General features: G+C 48.4%; 1 protein-coding gene and 1 long non-coding RNA gene across 2 annotated transcripts in view; one reads left to right on the forward strand and one right to left on the reverse strand.

Moving 5' to 3' along the window:
* The window catches only part of WASL (WASP like actin nucleation promoting factor), a 72,722-nt gene extending 62,344 nt beyond the window's left edge, over nucleotides 1–10,378 (reverse strand). The window contains exon 1 of the mRNA XM_073328229.1: nucleotides 9,795–10,378. Within this exon, the coding sequence (XP_073184330.1) occupies nucleotides 9,795–9,914 (120 nt within the window). The 5' untranslated portion in view covers nucleotides 9,915–10,378. The remainder of the gene's footprint in view (nucleotides 1–9,794) is intronic.
* A 590-nt stretch (nucleotides 10,379–10,968) lies between these two features.
* Nucleotides 10,969–17,845, forward strand: LOC140905261 (uncharacterized). Its single transcript, XR_012156808.1, has 3 exons — nucleotides 10,969–14,335; nucleotides 14,411–14,534; nucleotides 16,963–17,845. It is a non-coding gene; the product is annotated as an uncharacterized lncRNA (long non-coding RNA).
* The last annotated feature ends 6,667 nt before the right edge of the window (nucleotides 17,846–24,512 follow it).

Consider the following 24,512-nt stretch of genomic DNA (forward strand, 5'->3'; position numbering starts at 1 on the left):
AAGTTGTGTGGGACAAGTAAGGGGGCCATACTGGAGTGGTACAGCGCAAACAATCCTCCTCACCTTGGCTCTCCTGGTACACTGCTTCTGAGATGTCAAGAAAAGGGGGAGGAGAGAGGGGATCCCAGAGCCCCCAGCAGCTCTGAGTGCTAGACCTCTTCCCTTCCCATTTTGTCAGGGATCTTCTTAGTAAAAAATCAGACAGGTCACTGGCTTCCATTAATTTTTGTTTATTGCCTGAGACCTGTCCCTTATTTTTACTAAAAAGATCCCTTACAAAATCTGAGCCTCAGTTATAAGTTACCACACAGCTCTTTCTAAACAAGCACATTTATTCTTAAGGTGAAAGCATTACAGAAAAAATATATTAAAACAAGAAAAGAACTTGCATGCATGGTAATAAGCTTACCAGAGATCACCCCCAATTCCAACAAGGTCTCCAGTAAGGGTCAGTCCTTCAAACCACACCAGCAGGTTTTTCTGTGGTTACAACAAGTTCATAACAGATTTAACTCACACCAAGCATACCCATACAAAGGTTAGTCTTTCCTTTATTCAGCCTTTGCCTATTATAATCTTCAGGTTCCGGGAATGGGTAATCAGTAGACAGTTGTCCTTTCCTCAGGGGACAGCTTCAAAAGATTGGGCTTTCCCCTACTCCTAGATACTTCCCAGGAAATCCACTTTACACTTATTGTCCCAAAAGACCATTCTTGTCTGCTCAATATAGTCCTTTAATTTTCAGGCCCACAATAATATAGAACCTTTGCACTAGACTCCAAAGATACTCAAACTTAATTCAATAAGGGTTTTCAAGGATATTGACATCTATCACACTAACGTCCTCCTCCTTTGTCAAGAATATAGCTAAAAGGAATGTTTTGTGACACAAAGGCCACTTCCACATCTGCAGCGCTTCCTGATCCAGTAGGCAAGAACTGGTAACTCCTTCCTTGTTATGTAAAAACATGAAGTGGTCTGAATGTTTCAACTAGAGATTCCAGATCTCTGTCATTAAACCATACAGTTCTACCCTCATCTCTAGAAGTTTATGTGCAACTGCTATTTTTGGAGAGATCAAGTTATTTGGGTGTGGTGTCCTTGTGTGTTGGTCCCCACATATCAAGTTGGATGCATATGTAGTTGAATAAATTTGGATGTCCATTCCTAATTGTCAGATGTCCTTGAATTAACAGTACGACATTATCCAGGTGAAATGTAAGAGTGCTTGTCATGCTGGCTTTCACACGGATTTAATAGTCCACTGTGGCTGCCTCACAAGGGGACATGCCACGTGCACTAAGAATAGCCATGAACTTTAGACCCAACTTTTAAAGCATGGTCTGACCAGTCATTTGTTGACTCGTGCTCACCCTTTTTAACAGACTAGCAGCATTCTCGATCCTGTCATAAGGAAGAACACCGAGTTCAGCTACGTCTAGTAGGACTCCTATATACTCCAATTGTTTGCTTATTACAAGGTAAGACATTAGGTAGTTTAGCATGAACGTAAGAGACCAACACTCCAGCGATGATACAGTTTAACCTTTGACAGACTCCAAAGTGGCGCCCCTGATCAACCAATAATCCAAAGAAGAAAATGCATGAACTCTGCAGGTACAAAGCACAGCCTTTGCATTTCCTCCCATGGAGGAAAAGGTAGATGAGTGAGATACAAACCCAAGAAATCAGAGTGTGACTTCTGTCTCCTTTTCAAAAGGCAAAGGAGCCACCACTTGTTTCCCAAATTCTCTCCAGTGCAAGGCAGGTCATCAATCTCTCTGGACTTCTTGTTGAAACCCCAATGCTTGCAGCCAAGTGCTCTGTGAGCATAGTCAGCTGCCTTCTATATTCACACCTGCATTAAATGCTGCCTGACCCAACATGGAGCCAGGTTTTTGTTTTTTTAAGTTTTCCAACATTTCTCTTGAAGAAGAGAATGGACCAGAGTAAAGGCCTTCATACTAAAGTGCACCTGGCTATAAAGACCTAGTAGTCTATGATGCAGGGTGTTGCAGATACAGTCCAGCTTCTTCCCTTTAAATTCCAGTGGTGCATCTCAGGATTCTGGGATGCACTATCACGAATGTGGCTGATCTTTCCTCTAGACACTAACACTTCCAAAGTCTTGTGGGGAAGGTGGGAGATACATCTAGCAGTCTCCTCAAGAGGTACACACTTCTTTGACCACTTCAAGAGAGCAGCAGAAGTTTAAAGAGGTCTGCAAAGTAATCCAAAAGAGGGTGTGAGAGCTCTGCAGTCCTACTGGATGGCAGTATCCAGATCAGATACCTCTTACTGGATATGTCTTCACAGCAATGTAAGCCTCAGGCTAGTAGGACTCAAGTCAGCTGACCCATCTCAGGGAACCCTGGGCTTGAACATCTACACAACATTTTAACTCTAGTTTAAGGATTTTCTGACCCATTCTTAAACCTATAGTTCTGGTGTCTACACTGCAGTGCACAGACCTGAGTCAAACAAAGTAACTATCCCAGAGAGACTAGTGCCCCCCACCCCTCCAGTGTTGACACTCTAGCCCTAAGAATGTGTTGCACTGTGGGAAAAATCTACTGCCCACCCTATTCCCTAACTTTGATGGTGCTACTGATGGGACTCAGGACCCTAAAGAGCACATGAGTACATAAAGTGCTTAATTAGCTACTTTGATGGCTGTCTCAATAGAATGACTTCAGTTCAATAAAGCTTTACAATGAATGACAATCTAATTGAGAATTGCGCTATTTGCCTCTAAACTCAGTCACACTGAAAGGAAAATGCCCATGTGCACCTGGCTCTAGTGATAATAAGGACATCAGTCTCTAGAGCTGTCAAACTATTAAAATGAAACTTTGCAATTCTTAATTTTTAAAATGGAATGTTCAATTAAGGTGTTTTTGTTTGGTTCTCTTATTTACTATTGTCTGTTTTGAAGTTTGTAAAATCAAGATTTCAGAAGAAAAAGCATACACCCCCCCCCCCCCCAAGCCTGCTGCCAACGGTGGAACAGTAAAGTGCACCCCCCAAAGCTTGGGATGCAGTGTGCTCCAGAACTCCCCGAGGGATCCCTTATCACTGCCCCTGCTGCACTCTAGGAGGTAGGGATAAGTAATCCCAGAGGGGTTGTGGGGAATTTGGGGGGCTGGCTCCCACTCACTGCCATCATAGTGTGCTCTGCCCAGCCGCCTCTACACATGCAGACCCAGAGACGGCAGGGGAGCCTGGGAGCAAGGGACAGAGAGCTCAGTTTCTCATATTTCCACTTTCCCCACCCAGCCACAGCAGTGACTCTCCCTTTGGAATGAATCACACCCAGTCCTGTCCAGAATCTGTCCATATTCCTTTCAACTTCAGAAGGGCATACAAGAGTGAGGCACTCTGGGTCTACACCAAGAGAAATTTTCACCTAAACACGCAGTGACACACGTGGAGCTCCTCTGAAAAATTTATGAGTACTGTGTGCTGACCTGGTATTTGGGATGTTTATTGTCTGAAATATACTGCTTTAGTTTACTAGCACGCTGTAGGGAAAGATGAAGAATAAGCTAAGGATAAGCTACCCTTTAGCAAACACCTGAGGGTCGTTACAGGACAATAACAGAGCCACTGGCTCCAAGGAGCTTGGCTCAGCCTCCCATTGAGCCTAGAGACCCGGTTTTGACAAAATGAGCCAAAAGTCCGGGAACTGACAAGAGGGTCTCCCCTCTCAAAAAGTGAGATAGTTATTTGGGGAAAGCCAAGGTTCCACAAGGGTGTCTGAAGAAGTGAGGCTTGCCAAGGCCACCATAACAAGATGGTAGGGCGTTAGGTAAAACAGATGTGTGGTTAGAGTATTTATTGTTTTAAAATCCTTTCCTTTTAAGTACTTGGTTTCCACTATTAAAATTAAATACTTTGGTTTAAAAAAGGCTGCTTGGTCACTGTATTCACTATTCACAAAGAGAAGAAATGCAAGTGCTGGGAACGGTGAACCGCAGCCACAGGGAACTTAGGCGCGCCATGCCTGCAGGCGCTCCAGGTAAACAAAACAACAATGTATTAGATATTCAATTTAATGATTTCATAGAGTGTAAAATCAACAACTTTTGGTGTACACCTGTTTATAAGCTGACCCCTGCTCTTTGATGCCTCACGTTTTTATCAAAAATATTCGGCTCATGAACGAGTATATACAGTATGTTGATGTCATTTCCAGCTATGTAAAGATATGGAACATAAGAGAGAAGAAAGAACTTAAATGCTTCAAATTATTTTATGATTAGAACATGGTACTTTAAACATTAAATACTGCACTGATATGAAAGTGCTGTGAAAAGGTGTCACAAATGTACATATTAAACAATCACTCTATTCTCATGACTAGAGTTGGATGGAGAAAGATAATTCTGTTTCAGTATGTCAAAATATGGTTTAGTTCCACTTTGGAACAAAACTCAAATTTCAGAATTCTCTGCAGAAAGGAGTGGAATCCCTGCTCCAGAGCAGTGGACTCTGGAAGCTCTGGCCTCAGGGCAGCCCATAATATATGTTGCTGAGGAGCCCCTTCCAGGGAGATGGAGAGGAAAGATGAGAAACTCTCAGGAAATTAGACAGGTTTTGAAATTTGCCTTGCAGGCAGTGTTCCGTCAGAAGTTCAGTCAAATGTAACAGTGTCTGTGATTTTAATCAGCAGATTTTAACAAAAAAACTAAATTATTCCAGCCAGCTCTAATGATCTGAACAGTTATATACTGTTGCTCCCACCCCTCCCATGTAATTTTAATGGTATTAACCTTACATTAAAGGCACATAAGAATTGTGATTTTGAGACTGTCAGTATTAATTTATAATGTAGTTCTTTTCTGCAGACTCTGTTGCTTTCTATTTGGACAGAATATGAAGAAAACGTAAGGTGCTTCATTGCCTTGTAATAAACTCTTGAATGCACTAGTTCAATCTATTAGAAAGTTTTGAAATATATGTAGGAAGGGCTATACATATTCTATGGCTGTGGAGTAAGCACAGAACCCACACTTGCAGCTGTGTGATAAGAAGGTATCATTTTAAAAGGCTTTTAGCTCTTTCAGTTGCAGAGGAAATCTTACAAACACGAACTGAACATAAGCCCATGGAGAGCTGTCTTGAAGAGTTTGATCAGACAGCACAAAACAGCTATAAGAGTTCTTAATTACACAATTCATCTCAATGGGATGTTAACGCTGAAATCGAGTGTCAATTTAAATATTTGTTAACTATAAATTGCCTCAGGAGGTTATGGAATCTCCATCATTGGAGATTTTTAAGAGCAGGTTAGACAAACACCTGTCAGAGATGGTCTAGATACGGGTTTCTCAAACTTTTTCTTTCTGAGGCCCCCCCAAAATGCTATAAAAACTCCACAGCCCACCTGTGTCACAACTGTTTTTCTGCATATAAAAGCCAGGGTCAGCATTAGGGGGTAGCAAGCAGGGCAATTGCTCAGGGTCCCATGCCATACCATCCTGAAAGGGTCAACATTACCAAATTTACCAACAAATCTAAGACCCCAATATGGACACCCTACCTTTATCACTTGGAAGAGATAATCAACCAAAAGCCATCTTTGTGCCTATATGCTAGCATGGGCTGAAACCCTCCAGGTGACACTACACTTATTTTGCCTACCACCTTCTTTAATAAATCTGTCCCAAAGAGGTGTGTTAGACCTTTATAGCTGAAAGTTTAGCACAAGAGTCAATATCAAACAACGGTAATGAGGACACAGATAAACCCACATATTTGAGATGTCAGCACCATGTTCTCCCCAGCAGTAGTGTCTAAGGGCTTGTCTACACTGGCACTTTACAGCGCTGCAACTTTCTCGCTCAGGGGTGTGAAAAGAGCGCAGCAAGTTTTAGCACTGTAAAGTGCGAGTGCAGACAGTGCACCAGCACTGGTAGCCACGCTCCTTGGGGAGGCAGGGGTTTTTTAGAGCACTCAGAAAGCTGTCTCCCAGAGCTCTGCCACGACTACACAAGCTACGTTAAAGCGCTGTCGCATGTAGATTAGCCCTAAATCTATTGCTAATATAAAAGAGTGTTTAGGGCGACGCTGACGTTCCCCACCAGCAATGCATCCCATACCTCTTAGTTTGATTTTACTAGCTGTGTAAACAGGTCCAAGTAACAGTAATAGCTTGAAGTCTGACAGAACATCCAGTACAACGTATTAGTGAGCTAAACTGGTAAAAACAGACTAGTGACATATGTCCCATCCAGACTTGGACCTGAACGCAAACTCATGTGCACAGTCAATCCAGTCTAAATCCAAGTTATTTCAGATCTCAAGAAGTTAGGTTAACTTGTCATAGTGAGAAATACTTGATTGTCTGCAGAAAATGGCAAGTGCTCACCAACTAGAAAAGTGAAGAAATACCATGTATGTTACAGAGAAGAAAGCATGCATCAGCACAGCGCACAACTTTAAATACTCTGATGTTGAAGCCTGTCAGGTCACTAGTACTCTATGTTTCATCTGTCATATAGATGCATAGCACAGCAATTTACGAGGATGATACAGGAGGAGACAGCGTTAAGGATGATGGTTGTGGAATACTGGATGGTCCTAATGCCCCCAGAGCACTACACTCAAGGTATCTGAAGACTCTAATCCAGAAGATTCCATAGGCAGACTTTAGTTACAGGTCCCTACAACAATAATTAAGGTGTACCTAATTGCAAATTGGAGTGTGCTGTGTGGTCAGTAGAGCTAGTTGGGAATTTTTAGATGAAATGTTTTTTTCATCAGAAAATGCGGATTTGTCAAAACCAAAATTCTGTGGAAATGTATTGTTTTGACAATTTTTTTGTCAAAAATGTCTTGCAGATAGATCCAGGATGGTATTTCTGGTCACAACCAGCAAAAAACATGCACACAGAGCCTAAGGGTTAGGGAACTCAATTGGGTGTGGGAAACCCAGGTTCAGGTGCCTGCTCTGCCTAATTTAGAGCAGGAGACCCACATTCAAGACTATTATCCCAGGTCAGTGCCCTAACCACTGGACTCTTGGCTATTCCAGGGTGGAGTCTGATTTTTTTCTACAAAAAAAATTTAGGCCTAGTTTTCATTCTGATACAGAACAAAAACAAATGCTGAAACCTCAATTGTTTTTTCAAACTGTAACTCCTGTTTTCTAGGCAGTCCTACTACTCAGACCATAATAAAAGCATAATCTTTCTTGAATTCCTAAAATCTTCAACCAAATTAAACAACAAGATTCAGAGTATGCCACAAATATGAACAGAATCTAAGAAAAGATGGGATAAATCCAGTGTTGTTTGGCCACCATGGTTTACAAAGTCAACCCAGAAGAGCTGCCGTCGGCACTGACATCCTGAGACCGTCAAATAACTACCTGTGTTTCACAAAAAGAAAAGGAGGACTTGTGGCACCTTAGAGACTAACCAATTTATTTGAGCATGAGCTTTCGTGAGCTACAGCTCACTTCATCCGTGAGCTGTAGCTCACGAAAGCTTATGCTCAAATAAATTGGTTAGTCTCTAAGGTGCCACAAGTACTCCTTTTCTTTTTGCAAATACAGACTAACACGGCTGTTTCTCTGAGGCACTCAGAACTCATAAACACTGATGAATTAAGCAACTTCTGAGGTTATCACCACTATTCACATTTTGCAGACAAACTGAAACACAGGTAGGTTTCAGAGTAAGCATTATAGGAGAGCAAAGTATTAAATCTCAATGATTACAGTACCAGATCAGACAAAAACTGTTAGCTTGGCTAGAAAGTCTTAGATGTAGTAGAATGGCGTGTAAACAAACAATTCTCCCCCAGGAAGTATCTCTTTTTTTGTTTTTAAAGAGTAATTCGTATTTTTTTTTTAAGCCAAGCCACTAAGTTTTCTTCTGTAATCAAGCATATATGAATTCACTGACCTGATCAAATCTTATTTCTAGACCTCCAAAACATGTTTAAGCATAATTTACTATAGTGCAATTTAGTGAGTAGCTCAAGTAGTTGGGTGAAGCTGGCCCTAAATTTACCCTCAAAATCTTCTCATCTTTCCTCTTCCTTTTCATGCTTTATGACAACACATTTTGAAACATCTAAACACCTAGAATAAGGTAATAGTAATTTAATTACTATAATATAATTTTATGTAGTCTGCCTGCACGCAAATATTGCATACTTCCAGTTCAATCACCATATTTCCCATACTTCCCTTACAATTTAGAAATTAGTCAGTTTGATCAGACCTCACTTAAAATATGTAACCTTTGTGACTTCTGCTAAGACTTGTGCATGATACATTATTTAAAAATAAGTATTAAATTATAATATAAACCATACATACAATAAAAATATAATATAAATTATAAAAATATTAGGTGCCTATTACTGATGTTCTAGGCACATGACAAAGAATAGCATCAAGTCAATGTACCACACTATGCTGTAGCCTATCAAGGAGTTTGATACCAGATTAACAAGGGCTGATTCTGAAAATCTTCAAAAATTATGAGGAGTATTCCATAGATCTGATTCCTCTTTGCCAAAGATCTGAACAGTAATTTTTCCATTTTTGCAGCCCCAAAGCAGCTTATCCTCTACCTTTAGAATACAAGATGTCATTTAAGAAACCTGAAACTAATTAAGGTGGCTAGGACCAGGTATACGAATGGCTTTTAAAATCTTTTTATTGTATTTTTGGATGAACGCAGCAATGGAGTTACTGCATCGGCAAGTCTGAATCCATTGTTTGGGCTAACAAATTCATGTGAACAGACAAGCTAAAAACAAGTTAGACCCAACTCTGCTAACAGTTTTCCTGTAGCTTTATGAATTCAGCTTTGTCCTACTGCAGGTGCAATCTGGCCAGATTTGTTCAACCTTGTCAACTAATTAAACTTTTCTACCGGAAGCTGCAATAGTTCTATTGTTGACTAGCTCCCATACCAAGTCAGAGATTAGCTGCACTGCATACTGGGCAAGCCCTCATCACACATACCTACAGAAGTACTCAGCAGCAGGTAGAGGGAGAGGGGAGGAGGAACTGAGCTGCCCACAGCATTCGGAGACCAGCGGTTGGAAAAGCAGGTCTGAGCAGATCTGCACCACCCAGGCCAGTGTAATTAATACCCCTGCCCCTCTCCCATAATGACATTCCCAGCTCCTCAGCAGTTGAAGTCCCTAAATCTGGCCCAACTCCCGAGTCCTCCAGAACCAGCAGGCGTAGACGCTGGCTCCATTGCGCATGGCAGCATCCCAGGAGCCAACAGGGGGGGAGAGGGCGAGGCCTGGCGGAGAATTTCGGGGAAACGAGCCCTCCGTGCTCTGCTCGGGGGAAGCAGAGCAGCGGCGTTTCCTACTTCAAGAGCCCGGGGAGAGGCAAAGAAGCGCCCAGTCACCTGCGCCCTAGGAGGCGGCGGCCCCTCTCCCCAGCTTCATTCATTCCTCACGCCCCTTCCCCCTGCTCTCCCCGCGAGAGGCAGGAAACCCCCTGAGCAGGGCACCGGGCCGCCCTGGGCGAGACACCAGGCCGCCCAGGGAGCGAGCTGTCCCTGTGCCTCCTCGGGCCAGCGCCCTGGGACACGGGGGAGCACCTCGGCCAGGCAGCTGCCCACGGGGCCCGGCGAAAGGCCGCGGCAGGGAACTGCCCCCACCCAGCACAGGGAGCCCACCGGGCAGGGCCGGGCCCCTCTCGGGGTGGATGAATGACCCCGCCCGAGCCCTTGGCCCCCCGCCCTGCGCTCGGCTCCTCCCCAGGGGCTGCCGCCGCTGCCCCGGGCCGCGCTCTGCCCTCGCCGCCCGGGGCTCACCACGCATTTCTTGCCCAGGAAGCCGAAGAGGCTCTCGTTCTCCTGCGGGGTGAGGAGCAGCGAGCCCACGTTGCAGACCCTCCGCGGCGGCGGGGGCTGCTGCTGCTGGCTGTTGCTCATGGCCGGGGCCGGCCGCCGGGGCTCCGCGGTGCCCTCGCCTCTCGCCGTCCGCGTCCCTTGGCCCAGCGGCCTCACAGCGGCCGCATCGCGGAGTCTCCTCTCCTCGGGGGGCAGCTGGCGGCGCCCGGCAGCCCAGCGGCGGGGCGGGGCGGGGCAGCACCGGCTCCCGCGGCCCGATCGCCCCCACCCGCTCGGAGCAGCGCTAAACTTCCAACTTCGCCCCGGCTCCCACGGCCGCACAATCCAACATGGCAGCGGGGGCGGGCGAGACCACACGGCACCGGAGCGAGAGGGGAGGCCGGGACTTGCGCCGCCGCCGCCGCCACACGCTGACGGAGCCCGGCCCCGCCTGCAGCCCCTGTGCTGGGCCGCGCCTGGCTGGCGGGGAGCTGGTGCCGCTAGTGAGCGGCGCCGCCCTCACCTTCCCCTTAAATACCTGCCCCGCCGCCTGGTCCGACCTGCTCTGCCTGTGCGGCGGGGCGGGAGCGGCCGGCCGGCCGGCCGAGAGGGACCTAGGGCGGTGCCGGGCTCTTGCTTTGGGCACTAAGGCGCTTGCAGGGATGCCAATGGGCTGGGTTGGGCGGGGAGCCTGCTGCGTTGCTAATGCCTGGGTGGGTGCACAGAAAGTGGGGAAGCCTGGGTTGGTAATGGCGGGGCGGGGGGAGCCCGGAGTTGTGAGTGGCCTGTGGGGGCCAAGGGATGGGGGGAGCCTGGTTTGCGAATGGCCTGGGGAGCAAGGGATGGGGGGGCTTGGTTGCAGAAGGCATGGGAGAGGGAAATGGTGTGGCGAATGGCTTGGGGGGAGGGGGCAGGGGATGGGGGAGCCTGGGCTGAGAATCACTTGGGGATGAGGAAGCCATATGTTGTGAATGGCCTGGGGGAAAGCCTGGGTTGCAAATGGCCTGGGGATGAGGAAGCCCTGGGTTGTGAATGGCTGGGGGGAGGGGCCAAGGGATGAAGGAACCGGGATTGTGAATGATCTGCGGGGAGGGGTTAGGGGATGGTGGAACCTGATTGCAAATGGCCTGGGGGGCAGGGGATGGGGAAAGCCTGGGTTGCAAATGGCCTGGGAGGGTATGTGGTGTGGGAACCTGGGTTGCTGATGACTTCTGCCACTTCTTCTAATGAAGCTCTGTATTAGCTCTCTGCTATAGAAATATCCTTATGTTGGTTCTAATCTGCAATGTGACAGTTGCAGGTAACATTCACACACAGGTTTGGGGCCCGATTTGGCAACTGTCTCTGAAGTCAACAATTGCTGCGGATGTTCAGCTTCTCTGTAAATCAAACCCAGGGTGCCTGATTTTGCTCCCACTGATGCCAATAGCATGCACAACAATAACAGCAAAAACCCAACAACTCCAAGGAGCAAGGGAGAGAGATTTGATCCTTAAGTCCCATTAAAATTAACTGGAGTGTGATTGATACATTTTCTTAGTTGTAAACTATTTTCATTATCTATAATTGGTGTATGACTTTTCAAGGAGGTTTTACTTTATGGAGTATTTGAAGGGGTATTGGTTTTGAGTGAAAGGGAGAAAAGGAACATTAGATAGAAATAAAAAATTTAATGCAAGGTAATTTTGTAGTGACCTGTAACTTAAAAATTCTATGAATTTTTTTCTTTCATTGTAGGAAAATTCTCTTTCCAGCATACATCTGGCAAATTTTCAAGCCAATCTAATTTCCCAAACCAAAGTTGTAGTGTGGGTAAAATAGGATTTTACTGGGAAATGTATACAACCCTAAATGTAGAGAGGCTATTACAACTCTATAATAAATCACACATGTGGAGGGCAGGAAGTAGGATAATGGGATGTTAGACTCTGAAACACAGGCCCTTTGAGGCAAAGGAACTTTCCTCTTAGCTAGTACTAATGGCTTATTTCCTTCACTTCACACTGACTCAACAGACATTCTAGGCTTCAGAGTGATGCAGACAGGTGATCCTGGAATTTTATTATATAAATACTGCAGTTCCTCATCCCTCTTCTGTGTAAGCTTATGCACCCTCTGGACACATGCTGAGAGAAACATTTTAGTGGAAGCCCCTTATTAGAACATTGGCAGCATTACATTGACTGAAAATATACACAAATGATCAGACATGGAAATACTTTACAAGCTACTGCAGCTGTTTTTGTCTTACAAATAGTGCACTATTTTGTAGCCAATAGCTACTGTAGATAAATTTATAAACCTGGCTTTACTGCTGGTCAGACCATGTACTGGGAATTTGACAAACCTCCAGCCATTAAAACCTGGGCAGATTCATCTTTTGTATTGTCCCTTGTTCACCCTGACTGTTGTCACATTTTCCCCGCTTCCTATTGACTGTTCCTCACTTCCTGTATTTCTTCCATCCATTCCCACACCCGAATGTCCTGGGCTACTGGCATTATTTCTTCCCCTGTCCAGCAATCATTCCGAACTGTTAGAGAATCTTCAAATTCCAATATTCCACTTCTGTTATTATAGGGTCTCACCCAAAGGATCTTGCTTACTGTTTTAATTGTAGTAGATAGGTGGGGAGAAGTGACTATCATTGTGTGAATCCCATTATTTATGCAAAACGCTCTTCTGTTCCTGCAGCATTGTCATAGTACTGGGATAGAAAATATCAATAATTGGCCAGGGAATCACTTTTTTGTCTCTTGTAATGGCATTTGCAGCACCAACAACAAAGAGCTGCTGTTCCCCAGTCCCAAATAAATCTCCTCCTGCTAGGTCACCAACCAGAATTATGAGCTACTGTTTTAAGAGGTTGAGAAAAGCTCTTAGGGGGATTGCTGTTTTATATACTGCCCAGGTGGGCTTCTGAACCTTAGATTTTTTTTCCTGAAAAGTTCTATTCCTGTTTCTCCTGGGCTTTGTTCTGGATTTCTCCCTTGTCCTCTTAAGATTCAAGCTGAGTGGTTCACTGGTGACAGTGACTACAACTCTGTCACTATTTGTGGGAACTGGTGGCTGTTCTTAGAGTCATGCAAATGTATTTGTTTTTTGAACCTACTTATAAAAGTGCCCATCACATAACACCATGACATACATTCTTCAATATGAGCAAGTTCAGTTATTTTTGTAGGCCTCTTTTATAAATGTGAAATTTTAGTAATTTTTTATTTCTTGTTAGTGGACTTACCTTTGTAAACAAAACGTATCTATTAATATCTTGATTGTGGTAAGGTATAGCTTGACTTAGTAAAGCATTTGACATAGTCCCACATGACATTCTTGTAGGCAAATTAGGGAAATATGGTGTGGATGACATTACTATAGGGTGGGTGCACAACTGGTTGGAAGACTGTACTCAAAGAATAGTTATCAATGGTTTACTGTCAAACTGGGAGGGTGTATCTAGTGGGGTTCATCAGGGATCAGTCTTATATCCTAAGTTCCCTGTAAGCCTATTAAGCACCGTGCAGGCACTCAGGGAACCTGCCTTTCTCCTGACCTGTTGTGGCTGGGAGAAAGGCACCCCTCCTCTGGCCCCAACCTAACCCGGCCCCCGACCCAAACCCAGCCCCTGCCCAGACCTGATGGGGGAAGGGTGCCTATCCTGCCGCCCTGCACCCCCACCTCCTCCCGGAGCTGCTACGGCAGGGAGAGGCACCTCTCCCCACAGCCCAGCTGCTGCTGTGAGGAGAGAGAGCTCGGGGGAATCCTCTCTCCCTGCCATAGCCCCAGGGCAGCCTGCATCCCAAACCCCTCATCTGTGGCCCCACCCCAGAGCCTGCACTCCCATTCAGAGCCTTAACTCCCACCCCAACCCTCTTCCCCAGCCCTGAGCCCCTTCCCACACTCCAAACCCCGTCGGCCCCACCCCCACCACATGAATTTTCTTATGTGCACCAATATGGAGGTCACACATCACCTCCATATTGGTGCACTTAACAAAATTAATTCCTCACATGTGTGGGAAAAATTAGAAGGAACACTGCTTATATCCAGTTGTTAACCTGAAACTCAGAGTAAATACGCCAGCTACAATTCTGGTTTCAGCAGCAGGATGTTTTCACCCTTCAGGATCTATCACCTGGGGTTAGATAGAAGTTGGTGCGCCTCCCACCTCCCTTGTGTGGTGTAGTGGACAAAAGAGATAGAGGATTTTTCCAAAACAACAACAACAGATTTATTTAAGGGCAATAACAACAGGAACAGAAAAAAATCATGAACCATAACCAAATAACAAGTCAGTTGTGGTTTAACAGAGGTGAGTATAAAACTCAGGCCCGAACTAACCAAAACCTTTGCAACAACTAAACAAAAGAATACCCCAAGATACTTTGCTGTCTCTAGGTTTTCTTAACCAACAGGAATGAGGTTAAGATGCATTTGTCTTCACAGGTGATCCACGGGCTCATGGGATGTGGAAGCTGAAGTAATGGGACCCGAAGGTGAGAGCCCTCAGACTAGTCCCAAAGGTAAGATGTTGGAACTCAGGAACACGATGTTTAATGTAAATGACTAGATGTTAGTAGTCTTTAATTTCTTTACAGCTGCTGGTGACCGCACAAAAAAGACTGCACCTTGACTGTCTCTATAACGGACACCCCCCAAGCAATGGTTGCTCAGACTAATTTAATTTAATTTTTTTAAAGACGCACACGACAAAGTTCTAAGGTAAGTAGCTCTACAGGAGCCAGTTGGAACTAAGTAGGACAAGTAGTAATGGGCTTAATTTGCACCAAGGAAGATTTAGGTATTAGAAAAAACACGCTCTAACTAAAAGGGTAGTTAAGATCTAGAATAGTCTTCCAAGAAGTATCCTCATCATTGGAAGTTTTTGAGAAAAACTTGGACAAACACCTGTCAGGGATGGTCTAGGTTTACTTGGTCCTGTCACAGTGCAGAGGGCTGGATTTGATGACTTCTCAGGATCCATTCCAGCCCTATATTTCTATGATTCTATGAATTCTGGTTATTAATTTGCACAAAATCTTTTATGACTTGTCATTGGTTGTGAATTAAATGTCAGAATTAATCTGAAATTATAAATAAAATTAAAGAAAACACAGAGAATAGAGGTGGAGAAGCCTGTTTAATATTAAAATCAGTCTCCCTGCATTGCATTGTCTCATAGATAGGGCCCTACCAAATTCACACCATGAAAAACACATCACAGACCACGAAATCTGGTCTCCCCCATGAAATCTGGTCTTTTGCATACTTTTACTCTATACTATAAAAGTACCCTATACTATAGGGTAAAAATATACAAAATTACACTGCATTTCTAACACTGGGGATCCCGACCCAAAAGGGGTTCATAAGGCTATTGGGGGGGGGGAAGGTCACAGTATTGCCACCCTTACTTTTGTGCTGCTGCTAACGGCAGTGCTGCTTTCAGAGCTGGGCAGCCGGCCAGCGGCCACTGCTCTCCGACCACCCAGCTCTGAAGGCAGCACAGAATTAAAGATGGCAATACCGTGACCCGCGTACAATAGCCTTGCAACTCCCGTTTGGGTCAGGACCCCCAGTTTGAGAAACACGGACTCTTAAGGGCTTTATATGTTTATATTTTGCTGTTGTAAAATACCATTCATGTTCGTTACAACAATGTGAAATTTAAGATTTAAATATCTGAAACCGTGAAATTGAAGATTTTTAAAATGCTATGACCGTGAAATTTACAAAAATAGACTGTGAATTTGGTAGGGACCTACTCATAGAATATTTTGAATGCTTTGTCAAGTCTAGTTTTAAATGCCCAAAGTGACTTCCATTACATCCCTTTGGAAACTCATTGAGGATTTTTTTTTATTGAGCCAAATTTCTTTTCACTTTGTTTTTTCCCATTACTCTAATGATAAAGTGATCTTTATCAAAATGTGTTAAAGCCCTACATGACTGTGTAATTTTTTTAAAACAGGAATTCAAGATAACTGCTACACGTGGCAGAGTAATGTTTTTTAATTTTTCCAGCAGACCAAGAGATAAGTGATTTGGCCACAAGAACAAATAAAATCAAAGGCCAGTGCAGATCTTAATATAAATGTCTTTGTTCAGATCTCAGAGAAGATAGAATCTAAGTGACACAACATATGAAGAGCAAGAACATCATAGTTGCTGCCACATAAATATAATTGGTGGAGACCTGAAGTGAGAATGTATGATTATTGTAGCCACATTGAAAGAGGACATCAATGGTATAGTAAAAAAAAATGGGAGAGTGTAAGGGGGACCATGTTTCCCTCATCGTCCTTGTGGAGGATGTTACTCCATTTCCTCCAAAACCACTTGTGGTAACCAAGAAAAAACTCCAGTTGTGGTTGAAGATGTGGTTTGAGCTGTGACAACAAACACTTCTCTTTTTAGGAAAACAGCATTGTTTCCCCCCCCCGGCCCCAAGAGAGACTTTGTCTGACAGAGCTAGTTGTTCAAATGGCTATTGAATCAATGAGGAATAGATGTGTATATAGTTATTTTACTGTCAGGAGATTAATTCATTCACTCATTTACTCTCTGGGTACTGAACCTTTAAATATATGAGGAAATGCCAGCTTGTTGCAGAAGCAACTCTGAAGTATCTACTATTTTATTGTTCCATTCAGATATAATCACTGTATTCTTTTTCCCATGGAGACTTTATTTTCTCTTTCTTTCTTTCTTTCTTTGAAATAAAAGTTGGTAGATTGTGGTATGCAGGTTTCACTCTTAACTGAAATTATGCCAGAGAAAGTTCTGTCACAGAAAGACATGAAACAACCATACAGCCTTAACATAGGTACTAATTATGTTTTACTTTAATTAGTCAGTAAAGCCACTGATAATTCTCTGAGAGTCCTGGACTGGGTTACTATTAACAGGAAGCATCTCTTTTTGAACACTGACAGATCTGCCGACCACATGGAAGTGCACCCTAGCCACCAGAGTATCCCGACTGAAGTCTGAGACTCTGTGTGTTAGGACAATAGGGTTTTTCATTACCTTTCATTAACACTGCTGGGGTGCCAGCTGGAGCTGTGTTTTAATTGTGCCTGCTGTTCATTTCTTCCTGCTTACTGTATCTTTTGTATATACTTTTAAACCTTGATCTGTTTATTTTCAGATAAAGAAGGAAGAATGTCCATGTTTGTACCCATTCCAGTTTGCTCAGCAGAAGACAGCACCAACTTAGTTTTAGCTATAGAGCCAGAAGGTTTCACTGACTTGGAATGTACTAGTGAAGAATAAACCTAGTGGTGATACTGATTTGACCCTAGAATCACTAAGGGGCAAATCCAGCCCACTTCTCCATAGCAAAGAAGAGTCCATGTGCAGTCCCTGAGTGGCATGGAACCTTGTCCTGCATGAGCCCCCTGTTCAGTGATAAGGAGAGGTAACACCAGATTTTCTGGCAAGGAACCTCCTATCTCTGCTCCTACACCCTTCCTGCATAGGAGCTGCACAAGTGTCCTGGCCATTGGGCTGCAGTAACCTTTGTGGAGCAGTTCAACAGCTGCTCTACAGAGTGGAGGGAAGTATTTTTCTTTCCCTGCCCCACCACACCTCAGCACACCACCACAGGATTTTTTGGACAGTTGGCGTATTGTTTGTATTTTGAGCTTATTTTGTTTAGCTGATTCATACCTTGGCGGAAGTGTGATTTCTGATTTTAAACCTGGAAACAATCAATAACTATGTGCTTGATTGTATATATTTATTTTGATTTATATTCACATCTGTGAAAAAGGGCACCTATTCCTGTCTATAAGTTTGACAATTCTTAAATAATACAGAAATGAAAAAGAACGTCCTGTAAATCCCTCTTCAGCCTCTAATCAGCATATTTACAGTAACCAACAACCCCACAGCAAAACTTTGGCATATTGCCATTTAATTTTCTAGATAGGCCTCACAATCCCTCAAACTGATTGTCACACCATCTGGAGTGGTGTATGACTGGGAGTGCCTACCTCAGGGCAGTCTGTCCGAACAGGAGAGACACCCCAAGCTGGTGATATGTTCTATAATTAGATTTCACCAAGCCAGAAACAAATATGAACTCCTTGGTCAAGCTAATAGGCTTACCATGGAGTCACAGACAGTCCCCTAAGACTCTCCGGTCTATCTTGCCACCCAAACAATCTGGACTTAGTGATAAATGGTCACTTTCACAAAAAAAAAATCTCACAAATTGTAGGTTGCTTCCAGTTCCAAGAGACCAGGCACTTACCACAGATCAATTGGTACCCTAGATCTTACACCACAGACAATACTTATAGCCAATCCTGTGTGACAAAGTTCCTGCTCTACCTTGGCGGGTCTTGTGCTTATTGATGGATTTGCTCTCCTTGGAGCTTCACGGCAACCCTCAGCTTGGCCGTTTTTCTGAACCCACAGTCCTCCTGTGTCTGACCAGGAGTTGGGAGGATGTGGCAGAAACCTGGCCCGCCCCCTACTCCGGGTTCCAACCCAGGGCCCTGTGGAATGCAGCTGTCTAGAGTGCCTCTTGGAACAGCTGTGTGACTGCTACAACTCCCTGGGCTACTTCCCCATGGCCTCCTCCCAACACCTTCTTTATCCTCACCATAGGACCTTCCTCCTGGTGTCTGATAATGCTTGTACACCTCAGTCCTCCAACAGTTCGTGTTCTCACTCTCAGCTCCTAGTGCCTCTTGCTCCCAACTCCTCACATGCACACCACAAACTGAAGTGAGCTCCTTTTTAAAACCCAGGTGCCCTGATTAGCCTTCCTTAATTGATTCTAGCAGCTTCTTGATTGGCTGCAGGTGTTCTAATCAGCGTGTCTTAATTGTCTCTAGAAGGTTCCTTTCTGTTTCAAAAAAACAAAAAAACGTTCCCTATTACCTTACTCAGGGAAAAGGGATCTACTTAGTCTGCTCTCCTGCTGCTACCCTCTGGTCTGGGCTTTCATTGCTTTTTGCCCCTGCTTTTGGCTTCCCCCCCGACCAGGCCAGATGCTCTCCCGCCTTTCTTTTCTTTTTGTTGTTTTTTTCTCTTTCTCTGCTGTTACTAGAGTGCTGGCCGGCTGCCAGCCGGCTGTTAGCCCCCCGCCACCCGCCCTCAGACGCTGCTGCCGCTCCAGCTGAAACAATGCCCCCTGAGGAGGGGGGGGCCTACCAGCCCGCTTCCCCAGAGGGGGGGAGTGGAAGGACCCAGCCCCAGCCGCTTGCTGTTTGTCTGCGGACCCGTCTCCGGTCGAGTGGACTCTTATCACTTGCTCTGGCATTTCTGGAATGCTGCTGCTGTAAAAAAGAAAGCCCGGAACAGACAGAGAAAAAGCCATCCACCGGAGGAACACTGCCCGGGAAATCTACAAATCGCAGTGGAGGGGGCCTAAGACTGAGTAACTTTTGAACTGTGCTCTTGACTGTGTCTTAATCGTGCAGGGACACAGGGGGTGTGGCACGGAGCTACCCCCCGATCCAGCTGTGTCCTCCCAACCCCCACACTATGATCTTCACCCCCCCGCACTCCACCACCGCACTCCACCGTCTTTGCTGGCTGTCTAACATCTGCCTCTGGACTCAGCTGCTCGCCCTGATTCCACTGCGTGGGCCAGAAGCACCAGCCAACCAAACAGGACTCTCTGGACAAGCGTACGGTGGTTCATGTGCCCCCCCCCCCCAAATTGTCCACCCCACAGCTTGTCCCTTTCTACCTGACCCCAACTCCTGTTAACCACCTGCCACCGCCCCCGCTGGGGCATCGGCAATGGAGGGCACCGGGGTGACCTCCGCCACTGCCATGCCCATCGCCTCCCCAGACTCTAGGGAAGCCCCACAGCCGGTGGGAAAGGCCAGGGCAAGAAGAAGGGGAAGGGCCCCGCTAAAACCACGGGGCCCTCCATGGCAGGGGCCACCCCCACTGCTGCGGTCCTGCCACCAACCACGGTGTCCTTCCCCGCTGCCCCCTCCACCAGCTCTGCGGGTGTCCCTTCCTCAGCCCCCAGGACGTACGCCCGGGTGGTGGCAGCCCCCCTGCTTGCCGCCTCGTCATCTCTCCCGCCCACCGCCTCCGCCACCATCAATAGCGGCCGGGGCCCCTTTCCCACCATGACAAGGAAGCATGGTGTCCGATGCCTCCTGGTGCCCGCCTCGCCCCATGTGAAGACCTACGTGTGGGCATTGGCAAGGGTGGTGGGGCCCTCGGCCATTGGGGCGGCCTCCAAAATGTACGGGAAGGTCGTCTTCTTCTTAGCATCGGAGGCTGCCGCCCAGGAAGCGGTGGAGAGGGGCCTGGCAGTGGAGGGGGGTGTTTGTCCCCCTAGAGCCGCTGGAGGACCTGGGCGTCCTCCTAGTCCTGACCTCTCTCCCTCCTTTTCTCCCCAATGCTGCCCTGCTACCCACCCTTTCCACCCTGGGGAAACCTGTTTCTGTTATCAGCCCTCTCCCATTGGGCTTCAAGGACCCCATCCTCCGTCACATCTTTTCCTTCCGCCGGCAAGTGCAACTTTTACTGCCGTCAGTGGCACGTGACGGAGAGGCGCTTGAGGGGTCCTTCCTAGTCCCCACCAGGGGGCCCGTTACCGGGTGTACTTCTCCACGGGGGAAGCCCGGTGCTACGTCTGCTGGGTGTCGGGGCATGTCCGGGGGGACTCCCCCCTAGCCTGGCAAGGAGGGGCACCTGGGATCCCTGAGACCCGGCAGGACATCGGCCCCGTCATTGCCGATGCCCCTGGCCGCCCGGTACCCGAACCCGCCCCCCCTCCTCTTCGGACCACCACTTCTCCCGCTCAGGCCCAAAGGGCACCTCCCCTACAATGCCCAGACGAGTGGGAGAGCCCCGCCCTCGCTGCTGACAATCTAGCAGGGCCTATGGAGGAGGGTGTGGCAGAGATACCACCAGCATGGGAGAGAGCCTGCCCCAGGGAGAATCCTCCCTCCCTTATGCTACCCCACCTTTACCCCCTGACACGACCCCGGCTAACCAGCCCCCAGATGATGCCATGGAGGGCTGGGCCCTAGTCCAGGGGAAGCGAGGCAAGCGGAAGGCTCAAGCTCCGCCACATCTACCTGAGGCGGAGGCCCCCCAGAAGACCAGGAAGGAGGGCACCGATGCCGAGGCTTCCGCTTTGCCCACGAGTGAGTCCTACCCACCGGTGTCAGCCAGGAAAGACACGGCAGCACCCACCGGAAGGTAGTGTCTCCCCTCCACGGGAGACCCTCCCCTCCAAGACCCTCGAGGAAGCCCCTTCTGTCCTGACGCTACCCAAAGCCCCCGTGAACCTGGAGGCAACCGTCGTGGCGGCTGCCAGTGGGGAGAACCCTGGGGCAGCGGAAAGTGTCCTCTCCTCCATGTTCAAGGAGATCGAGGCCTTAGATTTGACCCTGGTCGCCCAGAGGGAGGACGACCTTTTGCCAGCAAATCTCGATCTGGGCGATCTCACTCCACCCCTCTTTTCCCCAGGCTCCCTCCCCTTAACTGCTGCTTCTGCTCCCACCTCCGAGGAGCCCCTGACTCCTCCACTGACCCGGCCACTGATGGCATTCTGCTGACGACCACCGAGCCTGCTCAGGTGACAGCTGGCGCCATGCGGCTGGGACACGAGTCGCCAGGGGAACCCCCCGTTGGTGCGGAGTAATCTATTTTCTTCCCGGTCAGGGGCCCTACAGAAGATAATCCACCTCCTGATGCTGTGGCCGCTAAATCCACCACAGAGCGCGCGCCCAGTGTCACTGAGAGCTCCCTCCCCACCCCCTTAACCCTTGAGCTTGATCAGGAGGCGCCACCATCCAGCTGCTTGCCTCCCGAAACCCAGAACCTCGCCCCTGCCCCTGCCCCTACCCCATCCAATTTACCTCCTGCAATGCCATTGCCCCCCCGGGGCTGTTTCCTTCCCTTTCCCAACCGATGACTCCCAGGGAGCAGCCTTTGTGTTCTCCTGCCCCGACTCATTAGGAGCTGCTATTTTCCCTCTGCCGCCCCCTATTGCCCCAGAGCTTGAGGCGGGCCTAGAAGCTCCAGCCCATCAGGCACCCTGTCGGGGGTCTGCACCCTGCTTGTCCGTTTTAGTGGACCACGGGGCTGCACCAAGGGTCCTGCCGGGGAACAACCGGGAAACCATAATCCCACCCGCCCATGAGCTGCGAGGAGAGCTGCGGAAGTTTTTAGAGGATGTCTGTGGCTCCCGTAACAAGGTACAGCTTGTTCTCCAGCGATGGGGGGACTTTTCTCAAATCCTTCGGGCCACAAGGGCTCTCATGGGGGCACGTAAAGGGACGGGGAAGCAGGATGCCACGGCCTACTGGCGGGTCCACGTCTTCCGTGAATAATTACTCACCTACGGGATGGGTCATGGACTGTTGCGCGGCCCGCTGGGAGATGCAAGCGTCCCTGCCGGTGAGGATCCCCCCCGGCCCTTCCCATGACACCTCTCACCATCGCAACGTTGAACACCCGGGGTTGTAGGATGGCTCTCCACAGGTCCCAGGTGCTCTCCTTCTGGAGGGAGGGTACTCTGTGGTTTTCCTGCAGGAGACCCATATGGATCCAACCGCCGAAGACAGTTGGTGGCTGGAGTGGTGGGACATGGTCTACTTTAGCCATGCCACGGTTCAACAGGCTGGAGTGGCAACCCTGTTCTCCCCTGACCTACGGCCCGAAGAAGAAGGGGGCTAGGGGTCGCCAAGGCCGTGCCGGGTTGCCTGCTGCATCTCTGGGTCCATATGGAGGGGCTCGTGGTTAACCTCATTAACGTCTATGCCCCGACATCGGATCCGGAGCGGCTGCAATTCTACATGCAGGCATCCGCCTTCCTCAGCACCTTAGATTCTCACGAGTGCCTGGTCCTGGGAGGGGATTTTAGTACCACCCTCGAGGAGCAGGACCGCTCGGGGACCGAGCAGAGCCCAGCAGCTGCGGACACCCTCCGGGAAATAGTCGAACATCACTCCCTAGTGGACATCTGGCATGACCACCACCCGGATGACACTTCCACGTTCACCTTTGTCCGGGTGGAGGCCCATCGGTTGAGCCACTCCTGGTTGGACCGCATTTATTTATCACGCTTCCATCTCTCACGAGCCCACTCCTCCAGCATTCGGTTGGCCCCATTTTCTGACCATCATCTAGCCACCATGACAGCCTCCCTCTGTGCGGAGAGGCCAGGGCCAACCTATTGGCATTTTAACAACAGTCTGTTGGAGGATTTCTTTGTGATGTCCTTCCGGAAATTCTGGCTGGCTTGGCGAGGGCAGTGGCATGCCTTTCCCTCAGCATGGCGATGGTGGGACCTGGGGAAGGTGCGCGCGCCCGGCTTTTCTGCCGCGACTACACCTGGGGCACCAGCCAATGGAGAAATGCGGTGATAGAGCAGTTGGAACGGGAGGTCTTAGAGCTGGAGAGGCATCTGGCTGCCAGCCCCGAGGACCCGCTCCTCTGCGGAGCATGCCGGGAGAAGCGGGAGGAGCTCCGGGCCCTCGAGGACCATTGGGCCCGGGGCGCCTTTGTTCGATCCCGCATCCGCCTCCTTCGGGAGATGGATCAGGGCTCCTGGTTCTTCTATGCCCTGGAGAAAATGAAGGGGGTCAAGAAACACGTCACCTGCCTCCTGGCAGAAGACAGCTCCCCCTTCACGGAATTGGCAGAGATGTGCGGGAGGGTCTGAGCCTTCTATGCAAGTCTTTTCTTCCCGGATCCGACTGACCCTGGCACTTGCAGCATGCTCTGGGAGGAGCTCCCTACGGTCAGCGTGAGCGACCGAGACCAGCTAGAGTTGTCTCTCACTCTGGCCAAGTTCTCGGAAGCCCTCCATCGTATGCCCACTAATAAGTCTCCAGGCATGGACAGGCTGACCGTGGAGTTCTACTGCGTGTTTTGGGACGTCCTCGGCCCAGACCTAGTCACTGTCTGGGCCGAGTCTCTGCAGAGCGGGGTCCTCCCTCTTTCGTGCAGGCGAGTTGTGCTTGCCTTATTGCCGAAGAAGGGGGACCTCCGCGATTTATGAAATTGGCGTCCCGTCTCGCTCCTCAGCACGGACTATAAAATTGTAGCGAAAGCAATCTCGCTGCGGCTAGGGTCTGTGCTGGTGGATGTGATCCACCCAGACCAGACCAACACCGTCCCAGACCGCAGTATCTTTGATAACCTATTTCTGGTTCGGGACCTTTTGGAACTCGGGCGTAGAGACGGTCTGTCGTTCGCCCTCTTGTCCCTAGATCAGGAGAAGGCGTTCGATAGGGTGGACCACGCGTACCTCCTGAACACTCTGCGAGCATTTGGCTTTGGACCCCAGTTTGTGGGTTTTCTCCGGGTGCTGTACGCCTCCGCAGAGTGTCTGGTTAAGCTCAATTGGACCCTGACTGAACCGGTCAGCTTTGGGCGAGGAGTACGGCAGAGGTGCCCCCTCTCGGGCCAGCTGTACGCTCTGGCGATCAAGCCCTTCCTCTGCCTCCTCTGCAGGAGGTAGACAGGGTTGGTGCTGCGGAAGCTGGAGCTGCGGCTGGTCCTGTCGGCGTACGCTGATGACGTGCACCTCATGGTCCAGGACTCGGGCGACGTGGCGCGGGTGGAGGCTTGCCAGGCCATCTATTCGGCAGCCTCCTCTGCCCGGGTCAACTGGGTCAAGAGCTCTGGCTTGGCGGCGGTAGGAGACTGGCGGCAGGCAAGCTCCCTCCCACCCGCGCTTCAGACCATCTGGTGGAGCGCGGGTCC

This window comes from Lepidochelys kempii, chromosome 1 (assembly GCF_965140265.1).
Source record: "Lepidochelys kempii isolate rLepKem1 chromosome 1, rLepKem1.hap2, whole genome shotgun sequence".
NCBI classification, from domain to species: domain Eukaryota; kingdom Metazoa; phylum Chordata; order Testudines; family Cheloniidae; genus Lepidochelys; species Lepidochelys kempii.